The sequence below is a fragment of the Salvelinus alpinus genome, chromosome 31 (assembly GCF_045679555.1).
Source record: "Salvelinus alpinus chromosome 31, SLU_Salpinus.1, whole genome shotgun sequence".
NCBI lineage: Eukaryota > Metazoa > Chordata > Actinopteri > Salmoniformes > Salmonidae > Salvelinus > Salvelinus alpinus.
This window is the reverse complement of record NC_092116.1, coordinates 24,575,954-24,603,567: the sequence shown is the minus strand read 5'-3', so window position 1 is coordinate 24,603,567 and position 27,614 is coordinate 24,575,954. Positions and strand designations below refer to the sequence as shown.

Here is a 27,614-nt window from a genome sequence, read left to right as displayed (position 1 = left end):
GATACAGTCAACTTAGTGTATGTAAACTTCTGACCCACTGGAATTGTGATACAGGGAATTATAAGTGAAATAATCTGTCTGTAAACAATTGTTGGAAAGATTACTTGTGTCATGCACAAAGTAGATGTCCTAACCGACTTGCCAAAACTATAGTTTGTAAACAAGAAATTTGTGGAGTGGTTGAAAAACGAGTTTTAATGACTCCAACCTAAGTGTATGTAAACTTCCGACTTCAACTGTATATAGATATATATATTCTAGAATGTACAGTGCCTTGCAAAAGTATTCATCCCCTTGGAATTTTCCCTATTTTCTTGCATTGCAACCTGTAATTTAAATGGATTTTTATTTGGATTTCATGTAATTTGGATTTCATGTAATGGACATACACAAAATAGTCCAAATTGGTGAAGTGAATTTTTAAAAACTGAATAGTGGTGCGTGCATATGTATTCACCCCTTTGCTATATATCTGTTATATCTGTTACATACTGTCACTGTCCCTTCCTCCCTCCCTCCCTCCTGTCTCCTGTCCCTCCCCCTTCCTCCTATTTTGCTGATCTAGACATTTGGTTAAGGCAAACTCTGACCAGGGCAAATCACACACAAATCACACACAATCACACACACACACACCTCACACACACACACACCTCACAACAACCAGGCAATGTAAACAATTTACATCCGTGCTAAATACATTACGCAAATAGCTACTTATTTAATTAATCTACAGATACAGCTACATGCAAAATAGCACTAGCACAGCTACATATGTATGTATCATTGACAACCTGTTTATTCAATACAAAATGATTGTAGAATAGAACGTCAAAAGGAAGTGACATCAAACTCACTCCTGTGATGACATGTAAATGCATGTAAACCAGCACACAATCCCAACGCTCCCTGTGTGTATATCTACAGTATGTGTGTGCATATCTATGCATGTGTGTGTATATCTATGTGTGTATGTGTATATCTATCTATGTGTTTGTGTATATCTATGTGTGTGTGTGTTTGTGTATATCTATGTGAGTGTGTGTGTTTGTGTGTATATCTATGTGTGTGTGTGTATATCTATGTGAGTGTGTGTGTTTGTGTGTATATCTATGTGTGTGTGTGTGTATATATCTATGTGTGTATATCTATGTCTGTGTGTGTGTGTATATCTATGTGAGTGTGTGTGTGTTTGTGTGTATATCTATGTGTGTGTGTGTATATATCTATGTGAGTATGTGTATCTCTGTGTGTGTGTGTATATCTATGTGAGTGTGTGTGTGTTTGTGTGTATATCTATGTGTGTGTGTGTGTGTGTGTATATCTATGTGAGTGTGTGTGTGTGTTACTCCCTCACAGAACTGTATTATGCCAACAGTCCCAAACAGGAACCTTGTCGGTCGGCTGATCGGTAGACATCGTTGTTGTCATTACAACCACCATGTATGCAGGCTGATATAATCAATAGCCCCAAGTCATTGAGTTGAGCTGTGCTCAAACTACTTTGTTCTCCTGTTTGGTTTTAGTAATGTCCCTTTCTGTGACTGACTCGTTTGATGATCATCATTAAAACATGCAGGAGACAGAACTGAAGACTATGTCATGTTTACCGACAACATTCATCTAAACAAACAAGTAAACGTGTCCAAACAACAAGAATAAAAACTCATCGGTAACACTTTGTTTGAACTCTACGTCATAACACTCATTATTATTATTTTATTTAACAAGGCAAGTCAGTTAAGAACAAATTATTATTTACAATGATGGCCTAGGAACAGTGGGTTAACTGCCTTGTTCAGGGGCAAAATGACAGATTTTTACCTTGTCAGCTTGGGAATTCGATCTAGCAACCTTTCAGTTACTGGCCCTACGCTCTAACCACTAGTCTACCTGCCGCCCCTACACTCTAACCACTAGTCTACCTGCCGCCCCTACACTCTAACCACTGGTCTACCTGCCGCCCCTACACTCTAACCACTAGTCTACCTGCCACCCCTACACTCTAACCACTAGTCTACCTGCCGCCCCTACACTCTAACCACTAGTCTACCTGCCGCCCCTACACTCTAACCACTAGTCTACCTGCCGCCCCTACACTCTAACCACTAGTCTACCTGCCGCCCCAAAGCTCTAACCACTAGTCTACCTGCCGCCCCTACACTCTAACCACTAGTCTACCTGCCGCCCCAACGCTCTAACCACTAGTCTACCTGCCGCCCCAACGCTCTAACCACTAGTCTACCTGCCGCCCCTACACTCTAACCACTAGTCTATCTGCCGCCCCTACACTCTAACCACTAGTCTACCTGCCGCCCCAACGCTCTAACCACTAGTCTACCTGCCGCCCCAACGCTCTAACCACTAGTCTACCTGCCGCCCCTACACTCTAACCACTAGTCTATCTGCCGCCCCTACACTCTAACCACTAGTCTATCTGCCGCCCCTACACTCTAACCACTAGTCTATCTGCCGCCCCTACACTCTAACCACTAGTCTACCTGCCGCCCCTACACTCTAACCACTAGTCTATCTTCCGCCCCTACACTCTAACCACTAGTCTATCTGCCACACCTACACTCTAACCACTAGTCTACCTGCCACCCCTACACTCTAACCACTAGTCTACCTGCCGCCCCTACACTCTAACCACTAGTCTACCTGCCGCCCCAACGCTCTAACCACTAGTCTACCTGCCGCCCCTACACTCTAACCACTAGTCTACCTGCCGCCCCTACACTCTAACCACTAGTCTACCTGCCGCCCCTACACTCTAACCACTAGTCTATCTGCCGCCCCTACACTCTAACCACTAGTCTACCTGCCGCCCCTACACTCTAACCACTAGTCTACCTGCCGCCCCTACACTCTAACCACTAGTCTATCTGCCGCCCCTACACTCTAACCACTAGTCTACCTGCCGCCCCTACACTCTAACCACTAGTCTATCTGCCGCCCCTACACTCTAACCACTAGGCTACCTGCCGCCCCTACACTCTAACCACTAGGCTACCTGCCGCCCTTACACTCTAACCACTAGTCTATCTGCCGCCCCTACACTCTAACCACTAGTCTACCTGCCGCCCCTACACTCTAGCCACTAGGCTACCTGCCACCCCTACACTCTAACCACTAGTCTAACTGCCGCCCCTACACTCTAACCACTAGTCTACCTGCCGCCCCTACACTCTAACCACTAGTCTACCTGCCGCCCCTACACTCTAACCACTAGTCTACCTGCCGCCCCTACACTCTAACCACTAGTCTACCTACCGCCCCTACACTCTAACCACTAGTCTATCTGCCGCCCCTACACTCTAACCACTAGGCTACCTGCCGCCCCTACACTCTAACCACTAGTCTATCTGCCGCCCCTACACTCTAACCACTAGTCTACCTGCCGCCCCTACACTCTAACCACTAGGCTACCTGCCGCCCCTACACTCTAACCACTAGTCTATCTGCCGCCCCTACACGCTAACCACTAGTCTATCTGCCGCCCCTACACTCTAACCACTAGTCTACCTGCCGCCCCTACACTCTAACCACTAGTCTACCTGCCGCCCCTACACTCTAACCACTAGTCTATCTGCCGCCCCTACACTCTAACCACTAGTCTACCTGCCGCCCCTACACTCTAACCACTAGTCTACCTGCCGCCCCTACACTCTAACCACTAGTCTATCTGCCGCCCCTACACTCTAACCACTAGTCTACCTGCCGCCCCTACACTCTAACCACTAGTCTATCTGCCGCCCCTACACTCTAACCACTAGGCTACCTGCCGCCCCTACACTCTAACCACTAGGCTACCTGCCGCCCTTACACTCTAACCACTAGTCTATCTGCCGCCCCTACACTCTAACCACTAGTCTACCTGCCGCCCCTACACTCTAGCCACTAGGCTACCTGCCACCCCTACACTCTAACCACTAGTCTAACTGCCGCCCCTACACTCTAACCACTAGTCTACCTGCCGCCCCTACACTCTAACCACTAGTCTACCTGCCGCCCCTACACTCTAACCACTAGTCTACCTGCCGCCCCTACACTCTAACCACTAGTCTACCTACCGCCCCTACACTCTAACCACTAGTCTATCTGCCGCCCCTACACTCTAACCACTAGGCTACCTGCCGCCCCTACACTCTAACCACTAGTCTATCTGCCGCCCCTACACTCTAACCACTAGTCTACCTGCCGCCCCTACACTCTAACCACTAGGCTACCTGCCGCCCCTACACTCTAACCACTAGTCTATCTGCCGCCCCTACACGCTAACCACTAGTCTATCTGCCGCCCCTACACTCTAACCACTAGTCTACCTGCCGCCCCTACACTCTAACCACTAGTCTACCTGCCGCCCCTACACTCTAACCACTAGTCTATCTGCCGCCCCTACACTCTAACCACTAGTCTACCTGCCGCCCCTACACTCTAACCACTAGTCTACCTGCCGCCCCTACACTCTAACCACTAGTCTATCTGCCGCCCCTACACTCTAACCACTAGTCTACCTGCCGCCCCTACACTCTAACCACTAGTCTACCTGCCGCCCCTACACTCTAACCACTAGTCTACCTGCCGCCCCGGTAGCCTAGTGGTTAGATGATTATTATGCAATCAGAATCAACTTTATTTGGTGTAATATGACGCATAGTTCGAATAATGTGCTAGCAAACAACCATTACATTTCAACACTTGGATGACAATGACATTAGAGCAAGATCAATCCATGGGAAGCAATGGTAATTTATTAATCCCTTATAATATTCCAGTTATTTCCCCCTAAAACACTAAAACATTAACAGTCCAGACATACACATTTGATTTCCCACAAACAAAAATGACACAGAGGGCAAACAAAACTGGTTGACGTGATGTCATAATGAATGTAAAAATGGGTGTAATGATGTCATTTCAACCAGTTTTGCTCACTGGGTATAAAAAGAAAAAGAAAACGCTGTGCAATTCAATTCAACAGTCTTTAGGAGTGATGCAGTCTCTTCACAGTGATTTGACTCATCCTTTCGTTTGAAGAAGCGGTGTCTAATCCGTCATCGATTAATTGTGACATCACCGACACCAGGATTCCATTTTATGTGATGACGACTCACCATAGAATTAGAATGATTAGAAGGATTCTATAGTGATGGGCCTTCTCATAGAGATAGAAACCTGGAGAGGAATTTCTAGTACGAAATCTGCGGCACAAACTGTCCCCCATCTTGCCTGGGACTGGGTCAGAGTGATGTCATATCCTGTACCTCCAGCAGCATGGCGTCCTGTTCCATCCTCAGCTGGTCTCGAGCCTGGAGGTGAACCACCAGCTCAGTGCTCAGGTCTGATGACACACACACGCACGCACGCACGCACACACACACACGCACACGCACACAAAATGTAAGGTCAAAGGCAGTGTTTAACAGATCATTTGATAAAGGTGAAATTAAGGTAAAATATTGAGGTTGGTATAACTTCTTAATGAAAAAGGTGAAATATACTGCATCTATTAAATATAATGGAGCCTATATCTAATATCAAAGTATATCAAGTGTATTAGCTGAGTGACCCTCACCTTGTATTGCCTTATTGAGAGAGTTTCTGTGAGTGTTGAGTTCTTTGAGACTGGTGGCCTGCAGGTCACTATGGTCTCGCTTTCTATTCTTCAACAGTGGATCACCACACGCTACGCTCTGAGACACAGGGGACATGGTGAAGGGAAGAATAACTGGTTAGACCCTGAGACACAGGGGACATGGTGAAGGGCAGAATAACTGGTTAGACCCTGAGACACAGGGGACATGGTGAAGGGCAGAATAACTGGTTAGACCCTGAGACACAGGGGACATGGTGAAGGGCAGAATAACTGGTTAGACCCTGAGACACAGGGGACATGGTGAAGGGCAGAATAACTGGTTAGACCCTGAGACACAGGGGACAGAGTGAAGGGCAGAATAACTGGTTAGACCCTGAGACACAGGGGACAGAGTGAAGGGCAGAATAACTGGTTAGACCCTGAGACACAGGGGACATGGTGAAGGGCAGAATAACTGGTTAGACCCTGAGACACAGGGGACAGAGTGAAGGGCAGAATAACTGGTTAGACCCTGAGACACAGGGGACATGGTGAAGGGCAGAATAACTGGTTAGACCCTGAGACACAGGGGACAGAGTGAAGGGCAGAATAACTGGTTAGACCCTGAGACACAGGGGACAGAGTGAAGGGAAGAATAACTGGTTAGACCCTGAGACACAGGGGACAGAGTGAAGGGCAGAATAACTGGTTAGACCCTGAGACACAGGGGACATGGTGAAGGGAAGAATAACTGGTTAGACCCTGAGACACAGGGGACATGGTGAAGGGAAGAATAACTGGTTAGACCCTGAGACACAGGGGACATGGTGAAGGGAAGAATAACTGGTTAGACCCTGAGACACAGGGGACATGGTGAAGGGCAGAATAACTGGTTAGACCCTGAGACACACGGGACATGGTGAAGGGCAGAATAACTGGTTAGACCCTGAGACACAGGGGACATGGTGAAGGGCAGAATAACTGGTTAGACCCTGAGACACAGGGGACAGAGTGAAGGGCAGAATAACTGGTTAGACCCTGAGACACAGGGGACATGGTGAAGGGCAGAATAACTGGTTAGACCCTGAGACACAGGGGACAGAGTGAAGGGCAGAATAACTGGTTAGACCCTGAGACACAGGGGACATGGTGAAGGGCAGAATAACTGGTTAGACCCTGAGACACAGGGGACATGGTGTAGGGCAGAATAACTGGTTAGACCCTGAGACACAGGGGACATGGTGAAGAGCAGAATAACTGGTTAGACCCTGAGACACAGGGGACATGGTGAAGGGCAGAATAACTGGTTAGACCCTGAGACACAGGGGACAGAGTGAAGGGCAGAATAACTGGTTAGACCCTGAGACACAGGGGACATGGTGAAGGGCAGAATAACTGGTTAGACCCTGAGACACAGGGGACATGGTGAAGGGCAGAATAACTGGTTAGACCCTGAGACACAGGGGACAGAGTGAAGGGCAGAATAACTGGTTAGACCCTGAGACACAGGAGACATGGTGAAGGGCAGAATAACTGGTTAGACCCTGAGACACAGGGGACATGGTGAAGGGCAGAATAACTGGTTAGACCCTGAGACACAGGAGACATGGTGAAGGGCAGAATAACTGGTTAGACCCTGAGACACAGGGGACATGGTGAAGGGCAGAATAACTGGTTAGACCCTGAGACACAGGGGACATGGTGAAGGGCAGAATAACTGGTTAGACCCTGAGACACAGGGTACATGGTGAAGGGCAGAATAACTGGTTAGATCCTGAGACACAGGGGACATGGTGAAGGGCAGAATAACTGGTTAGACCCTGAGACACAGGGGACATGGTGAAGGGCAGAATAACTGGTTAGACCCTGAGACACAGGGGACAGAGTGAAGGGCAGAATAACTGGTTAGACCCTGAGACACAGGGGACATGGTGAAGGGCAGAATAACTGGTTAGACTCTGAGACACAGGGGACATGGTGAAGGGCAGAATAACTGGTTAGACCCTGAGACACAGGGGACAGAGTGAAGGGCAGAATAACTGGTTAGACCCTGAGACACAGGGGACATGGTGAAGGGCAGAATAACTGGTTAGACCCTGAGACACAGGAGACATGGTGAAGGGCAGAATAACTGGTTAGACTCTGAGACACAGGGGACAGAGTGAAGGGCAGAATAACTGGTTAGACCCTGAGACACAGGGGACAGAGTGAAGGGCAGAATAACTGGTTAGACCCTGAGACACAGGGGACATGGTGAAGGGCAGAATAACTGGTTAGACCCTGAGACACAGGGGACATGGTGAAGGGAAGAATAACTGGTTAGACCCTGAGACACAGGGGACATGGTGAAGGGCAGAATAACTGGTTAGACCCTGAGACACAGGGGACATGGTGAAGGGCAGAATAACTGGTTAGACCCTGAGACACAGGGGACATGGTGAAGGGCAGAATAACTGGTTAGACCCTGAGACACAGGGGACATGGTGAAGGGCAGAATAACTGGTTAGACCCTGAGACACAGGGGACAGAGTGAAGGGCAGAATAACTGGTTAGACCCTGAGACACAGGGGACATGGTGAAGGGCAGAATAACTGGTTAGACCCTGAGACACAGGGGACATGGTGAAGGGCAGAATAACTGGTTAGACCCTGAGACACAGGGGACAGAGTGAAGGGCAGAATAACTGGTTAGACCCTGAGACACAGGGGACATGGTGAAGGGCAGAATAACTGGTTAGACCCTGAGACACAGGGGACAGAGTGAAGGGCAGAATAACTGGTTAGACCCTGAGACACAGGGGACATGGTGAAGGGCAGAATAACTGGTTAGACCCTGAGACACAGGGGACATGGTGAAGGGCAGAATAACTGGTTAGACCCTGAGACACAGGGGACAGAGTGAAGGGCAGAATAACTGGTTAGATCCTGAGACACAGGGGACATGGTGAAGGGCAGAATAACTGGTTAGAGCCTGAGACACAGGGGACAGAGTGAAGGGCAGAATAACTGGTTAGACCCTGAGACATGGTGAAGGGCAGAATAACTGGTTAGACCCTGAGACACAGGGGACAGAGTGAAGGGCAGAATAACTGGTTAGACTCTGAGACACAGGGGACATGGTGAAGGGCAGAATAACTGGTTAGACCCTGAGACACAGGGGACATGGTGAAGGGCAGAATAACTGGTTAGACCTTGAGACACAGGGGACAGAGTGAAGGGCAGAATAACTGGTTAGACCCTGAGACACAGGGGACATGGTGAAGGGCAGAATAACTGGTTAGACCCTGAGACACAGGAGACAGAGTGAAGGGCAGAATAACTGGTTAGACGCTGAGACACAGGGGACATGGTGAAGGGCAGAATAACTGGTTAGACCCTGAGACACAGGGGACAGAGTAAAGGGCAGAATAACTGGTTAGATCCTGAGACACAGGGGACAGAGTGAAGGGCAGAATAACTGGTTAGACTCTGAGACACAGGGGACAGAGTGAAGGGCAGAATAACTGGTTAGACCCTGAGACACAGGGGACATGGTGAAGGGCAGAATAACTGGTTAGACCCTGAGACACAGGGGACATGGTGAAGGGAAGAATAACTGGTTAGACCCTGAGACACAGGGGACATGGTGAAGGGCAGAATAACTGGTTAGACCCTGAGACATGGTGAAGGGCAGAATAACTGGTTAGACCCTGAGACACAGGGGACAGAGTGAAGGGCAGAATAACTGGTTAGACCCTGAGACACAGGGGACATGGTGAAGGGCAGAATAACTGGTTAGACTCTGAGACACAGGGGACAGAGTGAAGGGCAGAATAACTGGTTAGACCCTGAGACACAGGAGACATGGTGAAGGGCAGAATAACTGGTTAGACCCTGAGACACAGGGGACAGAGTGAAGGGCAGAATAACTGGTTAGACTCTGAGAGACAGGGGACAGAGTGAAGGGCAGAATAACTGGTTAGACCCTGAGACACAGGGGACATGGTGAAGGGCAGAATAACTGGTTAGACCCTGAGACACAGGGGACATGGTGAAGGGCAGAATAACTGGTTAGACCCTGAGACACAGGAGACATGGTGAAGGGCAGAATAACTGGTTAGACCCTGAGACACAGGGGACATGGTGAAGGGCAGAATAACTGGTTAGACCCTGAGACACAGGGGACATGGTGAAGGGCAGAATAACTGGTTAGACCCTGAGACACAGGAGACATGGTGAAGGGCAGAATAACTGGTTAGACCCTGAGACACAGGGGACATGGTGAAGGGCAGAATAACTGGTTAGACCCTGAGACACAGGGGACATGGTGAAGGGCAGAATAACTGGTTAGACCCTGAGACACAGGGGACAGAGTGAAGGGCAGAATAACTGGTTAGACCCTGAGACACAGGAGACATGGTGATGGGCAGAATAACTGGTTAGACCCTGAGACACAGGAGACATGGTGAAGGGCAGAATAACTGGTTAGACCCTGAGACACAGGGGACATGGTGAAGGGCAGAATAACTGGTTAGACCCTGAGACACAGGGGACATGGTGAAGGGCAGAATAACTGGTTAGACCCTGAGACACAGGGGACAGAGTGAAGGGCAGAATAACTGGTTAGACCCTGAGACACAGGGGACAGAGTGAAGGGCAGAATAACTGGTTAGACCCTGAGACACAGGGGACATGGTGAAGGGCAGAATAACTGGTTAGACCCTGAGACACAGGGGACAGAGTGAAGGGCAGAATAACTGGTTAGACCCTGAGACACAGGGGACAGAGTGAAGGGAAGAATAACTGGTTAGACCCTGAGACACAGGGGACATGGTGAAGGGCAGAATAACTGGTTAGACCCTGAGACACAGGGGACATGGTGAAGGGCAGAATAACTGGTTAGACCCTGAGACACAGGGGACAGAGTGAAGGGCAGAATAACTGGTTAGACCCTGAGACACAGGGGACAGAGTGAAGGGCAGAATAACTGGTTAGACCCTGAGACACAGGGGACATGGTGAAGGGCAGAATAACTGGTTAGACCCTGAGACACAGGGGACATGGTGAAGGGCAGAATAACTGGTTAGACCCTGAGACACAGGGGACATGGTGAAGGGCAGAATAACTGGTTAGACCCTGAGACACAGGGGACAGAGTGAAGGGCAGAATAACTGGTTAGATCCTGAGACACAGGGGACATGGTGAAGGGCAGAATAACTGGTTAGACCCTGAGACACAGGGGACAGAGTGAAGGGCAGAATAACTGGTTAGACCCTGAGACACAGGGGACATGGTGAAGGGCAGAATAACTGGTTAGACCCTGAGACACAGGGGACAGAGTGAAGGGCAGAATAACTGGTTAGACCCTGAGACACAGGGGACAGAGTGAAGGGCAGAATAACTGGTTAGACCCTGAGACACAGGGGACATGGTGAAGGGCAGAATAACTGGTTAGACCCTGAGACACAGGAGACAGAGTGAAGGGCAGAATAACTGGTTAGACCCTGAGACACAGGGGACATGGTGAAGGGCAGAATAACTGGTTAGACCCTGAGACACAGGGGACATGGTGAAGGGCAGAATAACTGGTTAGACCCTGAGACACAGGAGACAGAGTGAAGGGCAGAATAACTGGTTAGACCCTGAGACACAGGGGACATGGTGAAGGGCAGAATAACTGGTTAGACCCTGAGACACAGGAGACAGAGTGAAGGGCAGAATAACTGGTTAGACCCTGAGACACAGGGGACATGGTGAAGGGCAGAATAACTGGTTAGATCCTGAGACACAGGGGACATGGTGAAGGGCAGAATAACTGGTTAGACCCTGAGACACAGGGGACATGGTGAAGGGCAGAATAACTGGTTAGACCCTGAGACACAGGGGACATGGTGAAGGGCAGAATAACTGGTTAGACCCTGAGACACAGGGGACATGGTGAAGGGCAGAATAACTGGTTAGATCCTGAGACACAGGGGACAGAGTGAAGGGCAGAATAACTGGTTAGATCCTGAGACACAGGGGACATGGTGAAGGGCAGAATAACTGGTTAGACCCTGAGACACAGGGGACAGAGTGAAGGGCAGAATAACTGGTTAGATCCTGAGACACAGGGGACATGGTGAAGGGCAGAATAACTGGTTAGACCCTGAGACACAGGGGACAGAGTGAAGGGCAGAATAACTGGTTAGACCCTGAGACACAGGGGACATGGTGAAGGGCAGAATAACTGGTTAGACCCTGAGACACAGGAGACATGGTGAAGGGCAGAATAACTGGTTAGACCCTGAGACACAGGGGACAGAGTGAAGGGCAGAATAACTGGTTAGACCCTGAGACACAGGGGACATGGTGAAGGGCAGAATAACTGGTTAGACCCTGAGACACAGGGGACATGGTGAAGGGCAGAATAACTGGTTAGACCCTGAGACACAGGGGACATGGTGAAGGGAAGAATAACTGGTTAGACCCTGAGACACAGGGGACAGAGTGAAGGGCAGAATAACTGGTTAGACCCTGAGACACAGGAGACATGGTGAAGGGAAGAATAACTGGTTAGACCCTGAGACACAGGAGACAAGGTGAAGGGCAGAATAACTGGTTAGACCCTGAGACACAGGGGACATGGTGAAGGGCAGAATAACTGGTTAGACCCTGAGACACAGGGGACATGGTGAAGGGAAGAATAACTGGTTAGACCCTGAGACACAGGGGACAGAGTGAAGGGCAGAATAACTGGTTAGACCCTGAGACACAGGGGACATGGTGAAGGGCAGAATAACTGGTTAGACCCTGAGACACAGGGGACAGATTGAAGGGCAGAATAACTGGTTAGACCCTGAGACACAGGGGACATGGTGAAGGGAAGAATAACTGGTTAGACCCTGAGACACAGGGGACAGAGTGAAGGGAAGAATAACTGGTTAGACCCTGAGACACAGGGGACATGGTGAAGGGCAGAATAACTGGTTAGACCCTGAGACACAGGGGACATGGTGAAGGGCAGAATAACTGGTTAGACCCTGAGACACAGGGGACATGGTGAAGGGCAGAATAACTGGTTAGACCCTGAGACACAGGGGACATGGTGAAGGGCAGAATAACTGGTTAGACCCTGAGACACAGGGGACAGAGTGAAGGGCAGAATATAAGATAACTGAGGATAAAACTGAAGAACCAAACACTGTGGGCCTCGAGGACAGTACGATGATCAGCCCTTAGTCCCTCCTTCCTAACCACTCCAGTAGATGTCAAGGGTTGTATCAGAAGGCAAGGGAAAGCAAGCGCCATATTGCTTAAACCTATACTCTCTCTCACCTTCCGTTTCTGTTCTGTTCTCAGCTTGTTTTTGAGTGCACTCAGCGCAGCCTTGAAGCCTGAGGATTTGCTTTTGGTTGCAGCCAGGGACTGGGGCTGCTGGGACACTTGCACGCTGGAACCGTTGGAACCATTCTTTACCGCCATTTTGGAATTCTGTAGTGGCCAAAACAATATGGTGACAGGGCTTTAAGATCAAGATCTGGAATAAAATAAAACCATTTTCTTTCTGATTGATATGAGTTGTAGCACTCTACCTATGACTGACCTTACCTTTTGAGTGTGTACTTACCTTTGTGCAAATAGTTACCCCAGAATCCTCCTCCTCTTCTTCGCTCCCGCTGTCATTGATGAAGCACAGCTGGAGGTTCATCTGATTTGAAAGACTGAGGAGGACGAACCATTTTTTTTGTTGGTGTTAGAATCATAAACAAATCCCACTTGTGTGATGAAACGGAGGGAGAAGCGTAAAGGTCAAAGGTGAGACGCAAACTCACAACCTTGTGGGCAAGAATCAGTCTAGACTGTAGTTTTATTTTAGTAATCGGTCTAGATGTAGTTTAATTTTAGTAAATCGGTCTAGATGTAGTTTAATTTTAGTAAATCTGTCCAGATGTAGTTTTAGTTTATTAAATCTGTCCAGATGTAGTTTTAGTTTATTCATCTGTCCAGATGTAGTTTTAGTTTATTAAATCTGTCCAGATGTAGTTTTAGTTTATTCATATGTCCAGATGTAGTTTTAGTTTATTAAATCTGTCCAGATGTAGTTTTAGTTTATTCATCTGTCCAGATGTAGTTTTAGTTTATTAAATCTGTCCAGATGTAGTTTTAGTTTATTCATCTGTCCAGATGTAGTTTTAGTTTATTAAATCTGTCCAGATGTAGTTTTAGTTTATTCATCTGTCCAGATGTAGTTTTAGTTTATTAAATCTGTCTAGATGTAGTTTTAGTTTATTAAATCTGTCTAGATGTAGTTTTAGTTTATTTGTCACGGATCCCCCCGGTACTGCTGCTCATTCTGTTTACCAGTTCCGGAGGTCTACGTCACTAGCTTTCTAGGCTTCACCGAACGGGATTCATTATCATCAACCCCGGACTCTCTTGTCTAATTACACACACCTGGTTCCATTATCATCAACCCCGGACTGTCTTGTCTGATAACACACACCTGGTTCCATTATCATCAACCCCGGACTGTCTTGTCTGATAACACACACCTGGTTCCATTATCATCAACCCCGGACTGTCTTGTCTGATAACACACACCTGGTTCCATTATCATCAACCCCGGACTGTCTTGTCTGATAACACACACCTGGTTCCATTATCATTAACCCCGGACTGTCTTGTCTGATAACACACACCTGGTTCCATTATCATCAACCCCGGACTGTCTTGTCTGATAACACACACCTGGTTCCATTATCATCAACCCCGGACTGTCTTGTCTGATAACACACACCTGATAACACACACCTGGTTCCCATTTCCCCTGATTAGTATGTTATATATGTGCCCTCTGCTCCCTCTGTCCTTGTCGGTTATTGTTCCCATGTCCGTTGGTGGTGTGAGTACCTATGCGGTGGTGCAGCGGTTATACTGCGTGCTTTATATATATTGTGTATTACAGGTATTGTCCCGTGTCGTTCAACAAGGTTTATCCTCGCTCTTTTGTTTGGTACAGCCCAGTGTTTTTGTATACGTGTTTGTTTTGGGTGTTTTAAAAACCCTTATTGTGTATTCCTGCGCCTGTCTCCAAAATCCTTTATACCAGTGTGACAGTTTTAGTTTATTCATCGGTCTAGATGTCGTTTTAGTTTATTAATCGGTAAAGATGTCGTTTTAGTTTATTCATCGGTCTAGATGTCGTTTTAGTTTATTCATCGGTCTAGATGTCGTTTTAGTTTATTCATCGGTGAAGATGTCGTTTTAGTTTATTCATCGGTCTAGATGTCGTTTTAGTTTATTCATTCAACCATTGTAAAAAAACAATTCAAAGACATGTTTATCAATGCCAGGGTTGCTGCATTACTATCTGGCTGGCTACTGTACTTTTACTATACTGTTTAACAACACTATCATAACATTATGTTTCGTAGACAGCGTCATACTTCGTACCGAGCGGTCAGGGCTGTCACGCGGCTATCGCAGTCCTCCTCCTCTCCTCCGTCCTCCCAGCTCTCTTTACTCTTCCCTCGATCTCTCTCTCCTGGCCGGCTCATGGACAGCATCTTCCCTCGTTCCAGGACACTGGAAGACTGGAGATGAATCAGATTTAGGAAGCGCAAGATATGGAGGGTATCCCTTGTATGTAAAACCTAACTTTAGTTACTAACTATTGTGTATGTAGTATCGTTCAACCAGAGATGTAGTGTAGGGTTAACTCACGTAAACGCTGTTTCAGCACCTTTTTTATTTTGAGTGAGTGTTGAGTCACCTATTTTCTATTTCAGAAACATACTTTAAAAGTAAATGGAGCGGTACTTTATTCACTGTGACCAGCGTTTACCCATGTTATTTTATGTTGAACTACATCACTGCTTTCAATGCAAAACTAGCCACTGAACAGAGCACTTGACTTAATGAAATTCCATTCATGGAAACATTTGTTTGTAACACAGCTTCACTGATACACATAGCACACTTCCCTCCAACAAACAGATCACAGGCCTAAACTGCATCACCTGTCCCCATCCATAAGTAACTGACAGTATTCAAACCCTGACCCTTACCTTCTCCCACCTCATCCCCCTCTGCTCTCCTGCCCCATCCATAAATAACAGACAGCATTCAACTGTAACCCCTGACACACATACACACACACACACCTTTGTCTTCTCTTTCTTTTCCTCTTCCTGTTTCTCTAGCTCGGCGATGTGCAGGCTCAGCGCCTCCCAGTGGATTATGGGTAGGCCCAGGTCATCCTCTCCGTACGAGCCCTCCTGCCACAACAACGCTGCTCCCTCTGCATCTTCATCCTCCTCCTCTTCATCGTCTTCCTCTTCAGCCTCGTCGCTCTCTTTCTCCTCTTCCTCCGTTTCGTCGCTCTCTTTCTCCTCTCCCCGCTCCCTCTCTCTCTCCTTTACTCCCTCCATCTCTTGTGTCAGTAGGAGAGAGTTCCAGGGTGGGTAGATTTCACACTGCTCTGGGGAGGAGGGTGCGGTTCTGTTGGTATAACAGAAAGACTAAATAGTTGTTTATTAATACTTTATAAACAGGTTATAAATAAATATATTAACCTACTGTTATAACAACTATATTACACTGCTTGGTGTTAGGCCTGCTACTTCAAAATTATGATATGCAAGGAGACAATTTGACTTTGAAGAAGCTATAAACATTATTCAAAGGAACATATTTTAGGATAACTTGAAGTTAGTGACAACAGAGGAGTCAAGATACGTTTGTTTTTAAAAATATTTTATTGAACCTTTAACTAGGCAAGTCAGTTAACAACAAATTCTTATTTACAATGACGTCCTACCGCGGCCAAACCCTACCCCGGATGACGCTGGGCCAATTGTGCGCCGCCCTATGGGACTCCCAATCACGGCTGGTTGCAATACAGCCTGGAATCAAACCAGGGTATGTAGTGACGTCTTGAGCACTGAGATGCAGTGCCTTAGACCGCTGCACCACTCGGGAGCCCATGGAAAATGGACATGGAACATACTGAATCCTTGGAAAACTAATATCAAGAGTTCCAATGTAATAATGATACTATGTTAACAGTGTCTATTATGTGGCAACAGCAGTAGTGTAAAGTACTTAAGTAAAAATACTTTAAAGTACTAAACACCAGTCTCAACGTCAACAGTGAAGAGGCGACTCCGGGATGCTGGCCTTCTAGGCAGAGTTGCAAAGAATAACCCATATCTCAGACTGGCCAATAAAAAGAAACGATTAAGATGGGCAAAAGAACACCGACACTGGACAGAGGAACTCTGCCTAGAAGGCCAGCATCCCGGAGTTGCCTCTTCACTGTTGACGTTGAGACTGGTGTTTTGCGGGTACTATTTAATGAAGCTGCCAGTTGAGGACTTGTGAGGCGTCTGTTTCTCAAACTAGAAACTCTAATGTACTTGTCCTCTTGCTCAGTTGTGCACTGGGGCCTCCCACTCCTCTTTCTATTCTGGTTAGTGCCAGTTTGCACTGTTCTGTGAAGGGAGTAGTACACAGCGTTGTACGAGATCTTCAGTTTCTTGGCAATTTTTGGTTGCTGATAATGGGCCTTTGTACACCTATATAGATATAACTTTAAAAATCTGCCGTTTTTAGCTACAATAGTAATTTACAACATTAACAATGTCTACACTGTATTTCTGATCAATTTGATGTTAATTTAATGGATCAAAAATGTGCTTTTCTTTCAAAAACAAGGACATTTCTAAGTGACCCCAAACGTTTGAACGGTAGTGTGTATATATATATATACAGTGCATTCGGAAATTATTCAGACCTCTTGACTTTTTCAACATTTTGTTATGTTACAGCCTAATTCTTAAATTGATTAAATTGTTCCCCCCCCCAATCTACACACAATACTCCATAATGATGAAGCAAAACAGGTTTTGATTTTTTTTTGCTAATTTATTGAAAAAAATTAAAACGGAAATATCACATTTATATAAGTACTCAGGCCCTTTACTAAGTACTTTGTTGAAGCATCTTTGGCAGCGATTACAGCCTCGGGTCTTGGGTATGATGCTACAAGCCCACCCATGGCTATACCCCTGCCCAGTCATGTGAAATCCGTAGATTAGGGCCTAATGAATTCATTTCAATTGAATTGTAAAATCGTTCAATGTTGCGTTTCTTTTTTTCAGTGTATACATTTATATGTCTACTACGGACTCTGACATTGCTCGTCCTAATATTGCTTAATTCCATTCTTTTACTTTTAGATGTGTGTGTATTGTTAGGTATCACTGCACTGTTGGAGCTAGGAACACAAGCATTTCGCTACACCCTGCAATAACATCTGCTAAATATGTGTATGTGACCAATAACATTTGATTTGAAGTGTGTACAGTGCAAGACTGCATAATCATATAATTAAATAAAATAAAGTTATATCAAGGAAAAGTGTTTTCAAGACTGAAATACTAGAAAGGCTACAGTAAGTGATTGTGTAGGTCTAGGGGAAGCCTAGAGAAAACGAGAAGTGACACATGCCACGTATCGATAGAAGTAGGACATAAGTATATTGTTTAGTAGCTATTGGGTTACACAATCGATCACTGGCTATCAGAATCACTTACCAAATTCCCCCAGTAGAAACTTCTTGACCTGTCAAACCGGGGGAGACGATGATTGTGCCCACATAACTTTCTATCTCTTCCTTGAGCAAAAAATCTTCCTAGTTTCCCTTTATTCTCCTTCCTTCTCTCCCTCCTTACTTTCCAACCTTATTTTCATTCCCCGGTTCCTTAATTCTGAATTTCTTGCTCACTTTAACCGGAGTAGGGCGTTGAACTGCAAAACTATCCAACGTGTGTTCCGCGGTTATGATTGAAATGATCGTTTGTTACAAGTGGCGCAGTTACGTTAGTAGCCTAACGGTTTTTAGTAGCCAAGAAAATCCACTAATTTGTGCGCCAAAAGAATAAAAACAAAAGCGTAAACCTTCAGGAATTTCACGGCTTTTCGGTAAGGACACACAGGGAGCAAGAGAGATGAGGGTGGAGAGAAATGACAGGCTGAAGAAGTAACGAAAAAATGCTAGGTGTCCAATTTCACCGTTTTTAGTGGACTACTGACATTCAAATGATTGAAGAAAGTATATTTGATTGGGTGACTTTAAATTCTGATTGACAGGGAGATGACAGCAAGGAGAACTCAGACAATTGTTCGTAAACTTTGTTTAGTAACTTCGTAGGCTATTCCCTTTGTACCATTAGTATTTGGGCAAGAAGTCACACGCCAGCAATCCTTACACGTTGATAATATATGCACACTAATAATTCGATGTTGAAATGATCATGGCAGTAGGCAGGTTATGCAATAGGGTGTAAATACCTTACTCTGTTTATCTTAGTCGATGTAAGGTCAAAATACATCGATTAAATATATTCTGAAAGTGAATAATTTTGTGATTCTAATGCAGTTTATTTTATATGTAGAAGTTTAGGTCTAACTATTGTGATTCTCGCCACAATTTGAATTCTTCCACATGGGGCTGATTTATTTACATGTAATCTATTATCTATATTAATGATTTGGTTTAAATCCCACTAAAACCAAGGGATTAGTTAAATGTCGTTATGTCATCGTAGTGGAGATGATTTACGATGACTGGTGTGTGTGTGTGCGTGTATGTGTGTGACAAGACAGGAACACACATAGCGACGCCCAGTTTTAGGCCTTAAAGGGTGATTCCTCACGTAATCCTCTATTTCTGTGCTTACACTGCCGTCTTGTGGCCGAACCAAGACACTACAACCTCCTTTACGAAACATGCAAAATTGATAGATTGTAATTTATTAGAAACTGGAAGAGGTTAATAAATGTGTTAAAAATGTATTTTGTCTTGTACATGTACTTAGGATATACTGCAGTCAGAGGGAAAATGAGTACAAGTGGCCTACAGTACAGTGCAGTCAGGCTCCTGAGTGGCGTAGGCACTGCATCTCAGTGCAAGATGCGTCACTACAGTCCCTGGTTCGAATCCAGGCTGAATATCATCCGGTCATGATTGGGAGTCCCATAGGGTGGTGTACAATTGGCCCAGCGTCACCAGGGTAGGCTGGCATTGTAAGTAAGAATTTGTTCTGAGTTAAATGTTAAATGAACATTGAATAAAAAAAATAGCACATTTTGATTTGGGAGACTCAGCAATACTTTTAATTTATATTTAACCAGGCAAGTCAGTTAAGAACAAACTCTTTATGTACAATGACAGCCTACCCCAGGCCAGTTGTGCATCAGCCTATGGGACTCCCAATCAACACTGGTTGTGATACAGCCTGGAATCGAACCAGGGTCTCTAGTGACTTCTCTAGCACTGAGATGTAGTGCCTTAGACCGCTGCACCACTCGAGAGCCACGATTTGCTTTTAGCAAAAATGGACCTTCCACAGTAAAGATATACAGTATACTGGGTTGTATAGACTGTAGGTAATATGATTTTGGTTTTGAGTCTGTTTGTTGTGACATTTTCCTCACAAATTATCTTGATGTAAATAGATGAAAGATTCAATATGAGAGTTAATATAAAATGACTCTGTATCACAGGTCAGAGAGAGAGACTAAAATCAAATACAATTTTATTAGTCACATACACATAAACTCAGCAAAAAAAGAAATGTCCTCTCACTGTCAACTGCGTTTATTTTCAGCAAACTTAACATGTGTAAATATTTGTATGAACATAACAAGATTCAACAACTGAGACATAAACTGAACAAGTTCCACAGACATGTGACTAACAGAAATGGAATAATATGTCCCTGAACAAAGGGGGGGTCAAAATCAAAAGTAACAGTCAGTATCTGGTGTGGCCACCAGCTGCATTAAGTATTGCAGTGCATCTCCTCCTCATGGACTGCACCAGATTTGCCAGTTCTTGCTGTGAGATGTTACCCCACTCTTCAACCAAGGCACCTGCAAGTTTCCTGGACATTTCTGGGGGGAATGGCCCTAGCCCTCACCTTCTGATCCAACAGGTCCCAGATGTGCTCAATGGGATTGAGATCCGGGCTCTTCGCTGGCCATGGCAGAACACTGACATTCCTGTCTTGCAGGAAATCACGCACAGAACAAGCAGTATGGCTGGTGGCATTGTCATGCTGGAGGGTCATGTCAGGATGAGCCTGCAGGAAGAGTACTACATGACGGAGGAGGATGTCTTCCCTGTAACGCACAGCGTTGAGATTGCCTGCAATGACAACATGCTCAGTCCGATGATGCTGTGATACACCGCCCCAGACCATGACGGACCCTCCACCTCCAAATCGATCCCGCTCCAGAGTACAGGCCTCGGTGTAACGCTCATTCCTTCGACGATAAACGCGAATCCGACCATCACCCCTGGTGAGACAAAACCGAGACTCGTCAGTGAAGAGCACTTTTTGCCAGTCCTGTCTGGTCCAGCGACGGTGGGTTTGTGCTCATAGGCGACGTTGTTGCCGGTGATGTCTGATGAGGACCTGCCTTACAACAGGCCTACAAGCCCTCAGTCCAGCCTCTCTCAGCCTATTGCGGACAGTCTGAGCACTGATGGAGGGATTGTGCATTCCTGGTGTAACTCGGGCAGTTGTTGTTGCCATCCTGTACCTGTCCTGCAGGTGTGATGTTCGGATGTACTGATCCTGTGCAGGTGTTGTTACACATGGTCTGCCACTGCGAGGATGATCAGCTGTCCGTCCTGTCTCCCTATAGAGCTGTCTTAGGTGTCTCACAGTACGGACATAGCTATTTATTGCCCTTGCCACATCTGTAGTCCTCATGCCTCCTTGCAGCATGCCTAAGGCACGTTCACGCAGATGAGCAGGGACCCTGGGCATATTTCTTTTGGTGTTTTTCAGAGTCAGTAGAAAGGCCTCTTTAGTGTCCTAAGTTTTCATAACTGTGACCTTAATTGCCTACCGTCTGTCAGCTGTTAGTGTCTTAACGACTGTTCCACAGGTGTATGTTCATTAATTGTTTATGGTTCATTGAACAAGCATGGGAAACAGTGTTTAAACCCTTTACAATGAAGATCTGTGAAGTTATTTGGATTTTTACGAATTATCTTTGAAAGACAGGGTCCTGAAAAAAGGACGTTTCTTTTTTTGCTGAGTTTATTTAGCAGATGTTATTGCAGGTGTAGAGAAATGCTTGTGTTCCTAGCTCCAACAGTGCAGTAATATCTAACAATACACTAATCTAAAAGTAAAAGAATGCAATTAAGATACATAGAAATATTAGGACGAGCAATGTCGGAGTCAGAGTGAATATATACAGTACCAGTCCAAAGTTGGGACACACCTACTCATTCCAGACTTTCCTTTATTTTTTACTATTTTCTACATTGTAGAATAATAGTGAAGACATCAAAACTATGACAAAACACATATAGAATCATGTAGTAACCAAAAAAGTGTTAAACAAATCAAAATATATTTTATAGCCACCCTTGATGACAGCTTTGCACATTCTTGGCATTCTAGAGCTCAGGGAAACGGCTCGGGGTCCGCATAGACCGGGTAGTGCGGACCCCTGGCTTTCTATCCCAACCACCATCATCTTCAGGAGGAGCCCACCGGCACAGACGGGGAAGCAAGGCTCCACTTCCCCCAGAAGCAGACGAGGGCAAGCGGATGGAGCCTGTTGTTGTGGTGGGCCGGACCTGTGTTGGGGACTTTTGTCATGTCCCTGTCACTGTGGAGGGGGTGCCCTGCTCCGCCCTGGTGGACACTGGGTCCACAGTAACCCTGGTGAGGCCAGATATTGTGCCAGGTTGGACTCAGTGTGAGCCTACAACTGTGCAGCTCCGCACAGTCACAGGTGAGCTGGCACCCATGAAAGGGAAGGGAATAATGACTCTGACAGTAGGGGGCAGGACTGTGCGTCATCCTGTGTGGGTGGCGGCTGTGCAGGACCCTTGTATCCTGGGGTTGGACTTTCTTAGGAGCACAGGCTGCCAGTTAGACCTAAATAGGGGCACACTGAGCTTCCAGGGAGGGACGGAAGTCACCATGGCCCCCCCTAATGTCACATTCACTCAACCCAACAAACCCTTTACTCCAACAGTTAAAGCAGCAGAGACTCATGGCTGCGCCCCCTCCCCCACAGCTGTGTGTGACTTTTCCCCAGTCCCCCTGTCACCTACGGCGGTGTGTTACATTCCCCCAGCTACCTCCATGACACAGCCCTCTGTGAGCCCGGGCCGCACCCCCCCAGCCCAGCTACCCCAGATGGGAGAGGAGAGGACACTGTCTGCAGTGAGGGAGATATGGGGGAGGAACTGTGTTGGTCTTGACCCCGAGCAGCAGGAACGGTTGTGGCAGTTGCTGTTTGAATTCAGAGACAGCTTTGCGTTGAGTGAGGAAGAGGTGGGTCAGACTCATCTGGTGCAGCATGAGATCGACACAGGTGATGCTCGACCCATCAAGATGCGTCCCCGCCGTATCCCGCTGGCACGCCAGGAGGCGGCAGACAAGGCTGTGTTGGAGATGCAGCGGGCAGACTTCATTGAGCCCTCAGACAGCCCCTGGGCGGCGCCAGTCGTCATGGTTCCGAAGAAGGGGGGCAAGCTGAGGTTCTGTGCGGACTACAGGCGGCTGAATGAGGTAACCAGGAAGGACTCATACCCCATACCACGTATCGATGAGTCGCTGGACCTGGTTAGGGGGTCCTCCTGGTTCTCCTCACTAGACCTCCGCAGTGGCTACTGGCAGGTGCCCCTCTCCCCAGAGGCCAGAGCCAAAACTGCGTTCTCCACTAACAGAGGACACTGGCAGTTCAAGGTCCTGTGCTTTGGCCTGTGCAACGCTCCAGCTACTTTTGAGCGTTTGATGGACAGGGTGCTGGATGGCATCCCCCGACAGCAGTGTCTGGTATACCTCGATGACATCCTGGCCCATGGCAGCTCCTTCCAGTCAGCCCTGGGGGCGCTACGGCGTGTGCTGGAGAGGGTGGCTGCCGCAGGTCTGAAGCTCCACCCCGAGAAGTGCCACTTCATGAGGAGAGAGGTGTCCTTCTTGGGCCACCGAGTGGGGAAGGAGGGGATCAGCACCATGGAGGACAAGGTAGGGGCTGTCAGAGACTGGCCCACCCCCACCGACCAGCGTCAGCTGAAGAGCTTCCTGGGCCTGGCCTCGTACTACAGGAGGTTTGTACGGGGCTTCTCAAGCGTTGCTGCTCCACTGAACCGCCTGCTGCCGAAGGACAAGGCTTTCACTTGGACAGTGGAGTGTGAGGAGGCGTTCAACACCCTCAAACGTGCACTGATCGAGGCCCCCGTGCTCGCCCCCCCTGACCTCACCTTGCCCTTTATCCTGGACACAGACGCGAGCAATGTGGGCATGGGTGGGGTGCTGGCCCAGGTGGGGCCAGAGGGGGAGAGAGTGGTGGCGTACTTCAGCAAAACATTTGACAAACATGAGCGCCGCTACTGTGTCACCCGGCGGGAGCTCTTGGCTGTTGTGGCTTCCGTCAAACACTTCAAGTACTACCTGGGTGGTCTGCCCTTTACTGTAAGGACTGACCACTCTGCTCTCCAGTGGCTCATGTCTTTCAGAGAGCCAGAGGGGCAGGTGGCACGTTGGTTGGAGGAGCTTCAGCCGTATGACTTCACGGTGGTGCACAGGGCAGGGGCACGCCACTCCAACGCCGACGCCATGTCCCGTCGGCCCTGTACTGCAGACGGCTGCCGCCACTGTGAACGGAGAGAGGGACGGGAGAGAGAGCTGCGGGCAGAGGAGGGTGTCTGTGCCACAGTGTGTCGGGCGAGCGGGCCTGTCTGCTGTGAGCTGCAGACTGTCGACGTGGCTGAATGGCGGCAGCAGTAGGGACGGGACACAGACCTACAGCCAGTGCTACAGTGGGTAGAGGCGCAGGTGAGGCCACCATGGGAAGAGGTGACAGCGCTCTCACTCGCGATCAAAGGGTTGTGGTCGAAGTTTGAGAGACTGCGGCTGGCTGATGGCGTGCTACAGCGGGCATGGAAGGAGTCAGCTACGGGAGAGGAGAGGTGGCAGGTGGTGGTCCCAAAAGCATTGCGGGAGGCTGTGCTCCAGAGTACTCATGGGGGGGTGGGGACTGGACACTTTGGGGTCACAAAAACACTGCGCCGTCTCCGTCAGGGCTTCTACTGGGGGCAGCACAAGAGGGATGTGGAGGACTTTTGTCGCCGCTGTGACAACTGCACAGCGAGAAAGGGCCCCCCAGGCCGCTCTCATGCTCAGCTCCAACAGTTCCCAGTGGGGGCTCCCATGGAGAGGGTGGGAGTGGATGTAGTTGGGCCGTTCCCCACCACAGACAGTGGAAACCGCTGGGTGCTCACGGCCATGGACTATTTCACAAAATGGCCCGAGGCCTATGCTCTGCCTGACCAGGAGGCAGAGACCATCGTCGACACCCTGACAGCGGGGATGTTCAGCAGGTTTGGAGCTGCAGAGTCCATCCACAGCGACCAAGGCAGAAACTTTGAGTCCCGTGTGTTCGCCACCATGTGTGAGAGGCTGGGTATGCACAAGACCCGCACTACTCCTCTCCATCCTCAAAGTGATGGCCTTGTGGAGCGCTTCAACAAAACGCTTGGACAGCAGCTGGCCATCGTCTCTTCCAAACACCAGCGTGACTGGGACAAGCACCTGCCTATGGTCCTCATGGCATGCCGCTCCGCTGTCCAAGACTCCACCTCCTGCACGCCTGCCCTCCTCATGCTGGGGAGAGAGATCCGCACCCCTGCGGAGATGGCGTTTGGTCGGCCCCTGGATAGCCCTCATGTTCCTCCGGGGCCGGAGTATGCCCGGAGACTCCAGGACCGCCTGGAGACAGCCCACACCTTCGCCAGAGAGCAGCTGGTGAATGCAGGTGTGAGGCAGAAAAGGAACTATGACGTGCACACCCGGGGAAGGCACTTTGTGGCTGGGGAGCTGGTCTGGGTCTACAGCCCCCTAAGGAAAAAAGGCAGATGCCCCAAGTTGGACAGTCACTGGGTGGGACCCTGCAGTGTCCTGGAGAGGGTAGGGGAGGTTGTGTACCGGGTGCAGCTTCCTCCCAGGGGGAGAAAGGTGGCACTGCACCGGGACAGGTTAGCCCCATACAGAGGGGCCTCTTCTCCCCAAACCCCAGGAACCCCCACAATTCCCCTCTCTGGCAATGACATTCTCCAGGCACCCACCCTCAGGTGCCGCAGACAAGGCTCCAGACAGCCCACTCCCCCTGTCTCCCCCCTGTGTCACCGCGTGGTTCCCCAGAGCCACGGACTGTATTACCCGTTCCCGCTTCCTTGTCCCCCATATCCCTGCCTTCATCCCCTGGTTCCCAGAGGGGCACTCTGCGACCATCACGGCCACGCAGGCAAAGGAGACCTCCGGGTCGCTTCAGAGACTTTGTTTGTTCCCTCGGGGACGAGGGACTTTGTGGTGGGGGGGCTGTGTAGCGACCCGCACAGACAGCTGTGTGTTATGTGTTAGGCTAGGAGGTGGTTGTGTTGTACTGACCAGTACCCGGTGTTCGCGGGGTCCGACATGTCAATCAACCTGCTATCTGCCAATCACGGGAATGCCTGGAATGTTCTGATGCCGGGCATCCTGGTGGTTGGCGGAGTGGCGTGGAGGGGGGTTGGGCAGGGGGGTGGAGCATTGGAAGTTAAGACCAGGTTCAGCCTTTGTTCTCTCTCTCTTACGTCTGGGCTTCACAAGAGAAGGTCACGATTGGCTTGTGGGTTATCTCCGAGCTGGGCATCTCCGGCGCGGCCCACGCTTGGATTGCGTCCTACCTGACAGGTCGCTCCTACCAGGTGGCGTGGCGAGAATCTGTCTCCGCACCACGTGCTCTCACCACTGGTGTCCCCCAGGGCTCTGTTCTAGGCCCTCTCCTATTCTCGCTATACACCAAGTCACTTGGCTCTGTCATATCCTCACATGGTCTCTCCTATCATTGCTATGCAGACGACACACAATTAATCTTCTCCTTTCCCCCCTCTGATAACCAGGTGGTGAATCGCATCTCTGCATGTCTGGCAGACATATCAGTGTGGATGACGGATCACCACCTCAAGCTGAACCTCGGCAAGACGGAGCTGCTCTTCCTCCCGGGGAAGGACTGCCCGTTCCATGATCTCGCCATCACGGTTGACAACTCCATTGTGTCCTCCTCCCAGAGTGCTAAGAACCTTGGCGTGATCCTGGACAACACCCTGTCGTTCTCAACTAACATCAAGGCGGTGACCCGTTCCTGTAGGTTCATGCTCTACAACATTCGCAGAGTACGACCCTGCCTCACGCAGGAAGCGGCGCAGGTCCTAATCCAGGCACTTGTCATCTCCCGTCTGGATTACTGCAACTCGCTGTTGGCTGGGCTCCCTGCCTGTGCCATTAAACCCCTACAACTCATCCAGAACGCCGCAGCCCGTCTGGTGTTCAACTTTCCCAAGTTCTCTCACGTCACCCCGCTCCTCCGCTCTCTCCACTGGCTTCCAGTTGAAGCTCGCATCCGCTACAAGACCATGGTGCTTGCCTACGGAGCTGTGAGGGGAACGGCACCTCCGTACCTTCAGGCTCTGATCAGGCCCTACACCCAAACAAGGGCACTGCGTTCATCCACCTCTGGCCTGCTCGCCTCCCTACCTCTGAGGAAGTACAGTTCCCGCTCAGCCCAGTCAAAACTGTTCGCTGCTCTGGCACCCCAATGGTGGAACAAACTCCCTCACGACGCCAGGTCAGCGGAGTCAATCACCACCTTCCGGAGACACCTGAAACCCCACCTCTTTAAGGAATACCTAGGATAGGATAAAGTAATCCTTCTAACCCCCCCCCCCCCTTAAAAGAGTTAGATGCACTATTGTAAAGTGGTTGTTCCACTGGATATCATAAGGTGAATGCACCAATTTGTAAGTCGCTCTGGATAAGAGCGTCTGCTAAATGACTTAAATGTAAATGTAATTCTCTCAACTAGCTTCATGAGGTTGTCACCTGGAATGCATTTCAATTAACAGGTGTGCATTGTTAAAAGTTAATTTGTGGAATTAATTTCCTACTTAATGCGTTTGAGCCAAACAGTAGTGTTGTGACAAGGTAGGGGTGGTATAC

The 27,614-nt window shown here is 48.5% G+C and overlaps 1 protein-coding gene across 1 annotated transcript; it reads right to left on the bottom strand.

Moving 5' to 3' along the window:
• Positions 1 to 4,734: 4,734 nt before the first annotated feature.
• LOC139561265 (schwannomin-interacting protein 1-like) lies at positions 4,735 to 18,640 on the bottom strand. The gene is made up of 7 exons (XM_071378249.1): positions 18,135 to 18,640; positions 15,702 to 16,038; positions 14,992 to 15,131; positions 13,166 to 13,259; positions 12,874 to 13,029; positions 5,579 to 5,696; positions 4,735 to 5,344 (listed from the first exon to the last, which is right to left on the bottom strand). The coding sequence occupies exons 2-7, from the start codon at positions 15,966 to 15,968 to the stop codon at positions 5,244 to 5,246; spliced, it is 876 nt and encodes a 291-aa protein (XP_071234350.1). The 5' UTR covers positions 15,969 to 16,038; positions 18,135 to 18,640; the 3' UTR covers positions 4,735 to 5,243.
• Positions 18,641 to 27,614: the final 8,974 nt, after the last annotated feature.